The sequence below is a fragment of the Myotis davidii genome, unplaced genomic scaffold, assembly GCF_000327345.1.
Source record: "Myotis davidii unplaced genomic scaffold, ASM32734v1 scaffold370, whole genome shotgun sequence".
Classification (NCBI taxonomy): Eukaryota; Metazoa; Chordata; class Mammalia; order Chiroptera; family Vespertilionidae; genus Myotis; species Myotis davidii.
The window spans coordinates 16,865,070-16,866,246 of record NW_006288615.1 but is presented as its reverse complement, the minus strand read 5'-3'; the positions used below and the strand labels follow the sequence as shown (position 1 = coordinate 16,866,246).

Genomic DNA, 1,177 nt, shown 5'->3' with positions numbered 1-1,177 from the left:
AGGAATCTTCCCTCATCCTCATACGGGTGAGCTTATCTTCCTCCAGCCTCACTCCCCGCCCCGTCGCACTCCTCCCCACACACTCTTTATATCAGTCATGGTTCTGGAGTTACTAGATGAGCACTTGGAAAGGTTTCACTGAAATGCGTATCATGAAGGGGATTAAGGAGATGAGTGCAGAGTTGTGGGAACCAACAAAAGATGGCAAGGCACCCAGAGACAAGGGGCAGTGGGAAGCATTACCACCCCTAGACATGAAGGGCAAGGTGGAGGGCAGGCAGGGAATGTGGTGCAGCCGGATGAAAGCCGGAGGAGCTCAGCACAAGAATCCTGTCCACACACAAGTCCAGGTGGAGCCGGGGGGCGGCGGGTGGGGTGGGTCTAATTTCTTGGGAAACGATCCGGTCAAGGTCAGCAGTCCTCAGTAAGGGTTGTATTCATTTGGTCCAGAACCTTTGTGTGGGTGGCGATTTTGTGAGGGCTTGAGGGAAGAAATAAATGAATCAGCGCGGAAGGCTGGCTTTCTGACGCTGGGATCTGTCACTCCCTGCCTTTGCCAGTAGCACAAAGAGTGTGAAACGGCTAATGTCTTCCTTGACTCCTTGGAACTTACCACGCCCAGCCTTCACAAGGTACGGAGCAAGAGAAAATGGATTATGCCCTCAACAACAAGAGGCGAGTCGTTCGCCTGGTTCTGCAGTGGGCCGCTGTGTACGGGGACCTCCTACAAGAGGACGAAGTGGCTATGGCTTTCCTGGAGGTACGTGGGGGAAGGGGGAGGGGTCTCTCTTCCCAGGATACACCTCTGTCCTACAATACACAGACTACCCATAGGCAAGACAGCCTCCCTGGAGGGACTGTAATCACAAGTTCTAGATTTTGTTAACATGTTCATTTATCAGAAAGGTACTACAATAAAAGTAAAGAAAATGATCATCCGTTATCCCACCACTCTAATTCAATAACTGGTAGCATTTTTAAAATATTTTTTTTATTGATTTTAGAGAGAGAGGAAAGAAGAGGGAGAGAGATGGAAACATCAATGAGAGAAATATCGATGGGCTGCCTCCTGCACTAGGAATGGAACCAATGACCTCCTGGTACATGGGATAATACTCAAGCAACTGAGCCACACCAGCCAGGGCAATAATTGGTAGCATTTTAATGTATTTTTAAT

General features: G+C 49.1%; 1 protein-coding gene across 7 annotated transcripts in view; it reads left to right on the top strand.

The window, feature by feature from the left end:
• The window catches only part of RAPGEF4 (Rap guanine nucleotide exchange factor 4), a 225,534-nt gene that overhangs the window by 181,118 nt on the left and 43,239 nt on the right, over nt 1–1,177 (top strand). For all 7 annotated transcript variants that reach the window (XM_006760619.2, XM_006760617.2, XM_015561981.1 and 4 more), the window contains one exon: nt 610–760. In XM_006760619.2, the coding sequence (XP_006760682.1) occupies nt 610–760 (151 nt within the window). The remainder of the gene's footprint in view (nt 1–609; nt 761–1,177) is intronic.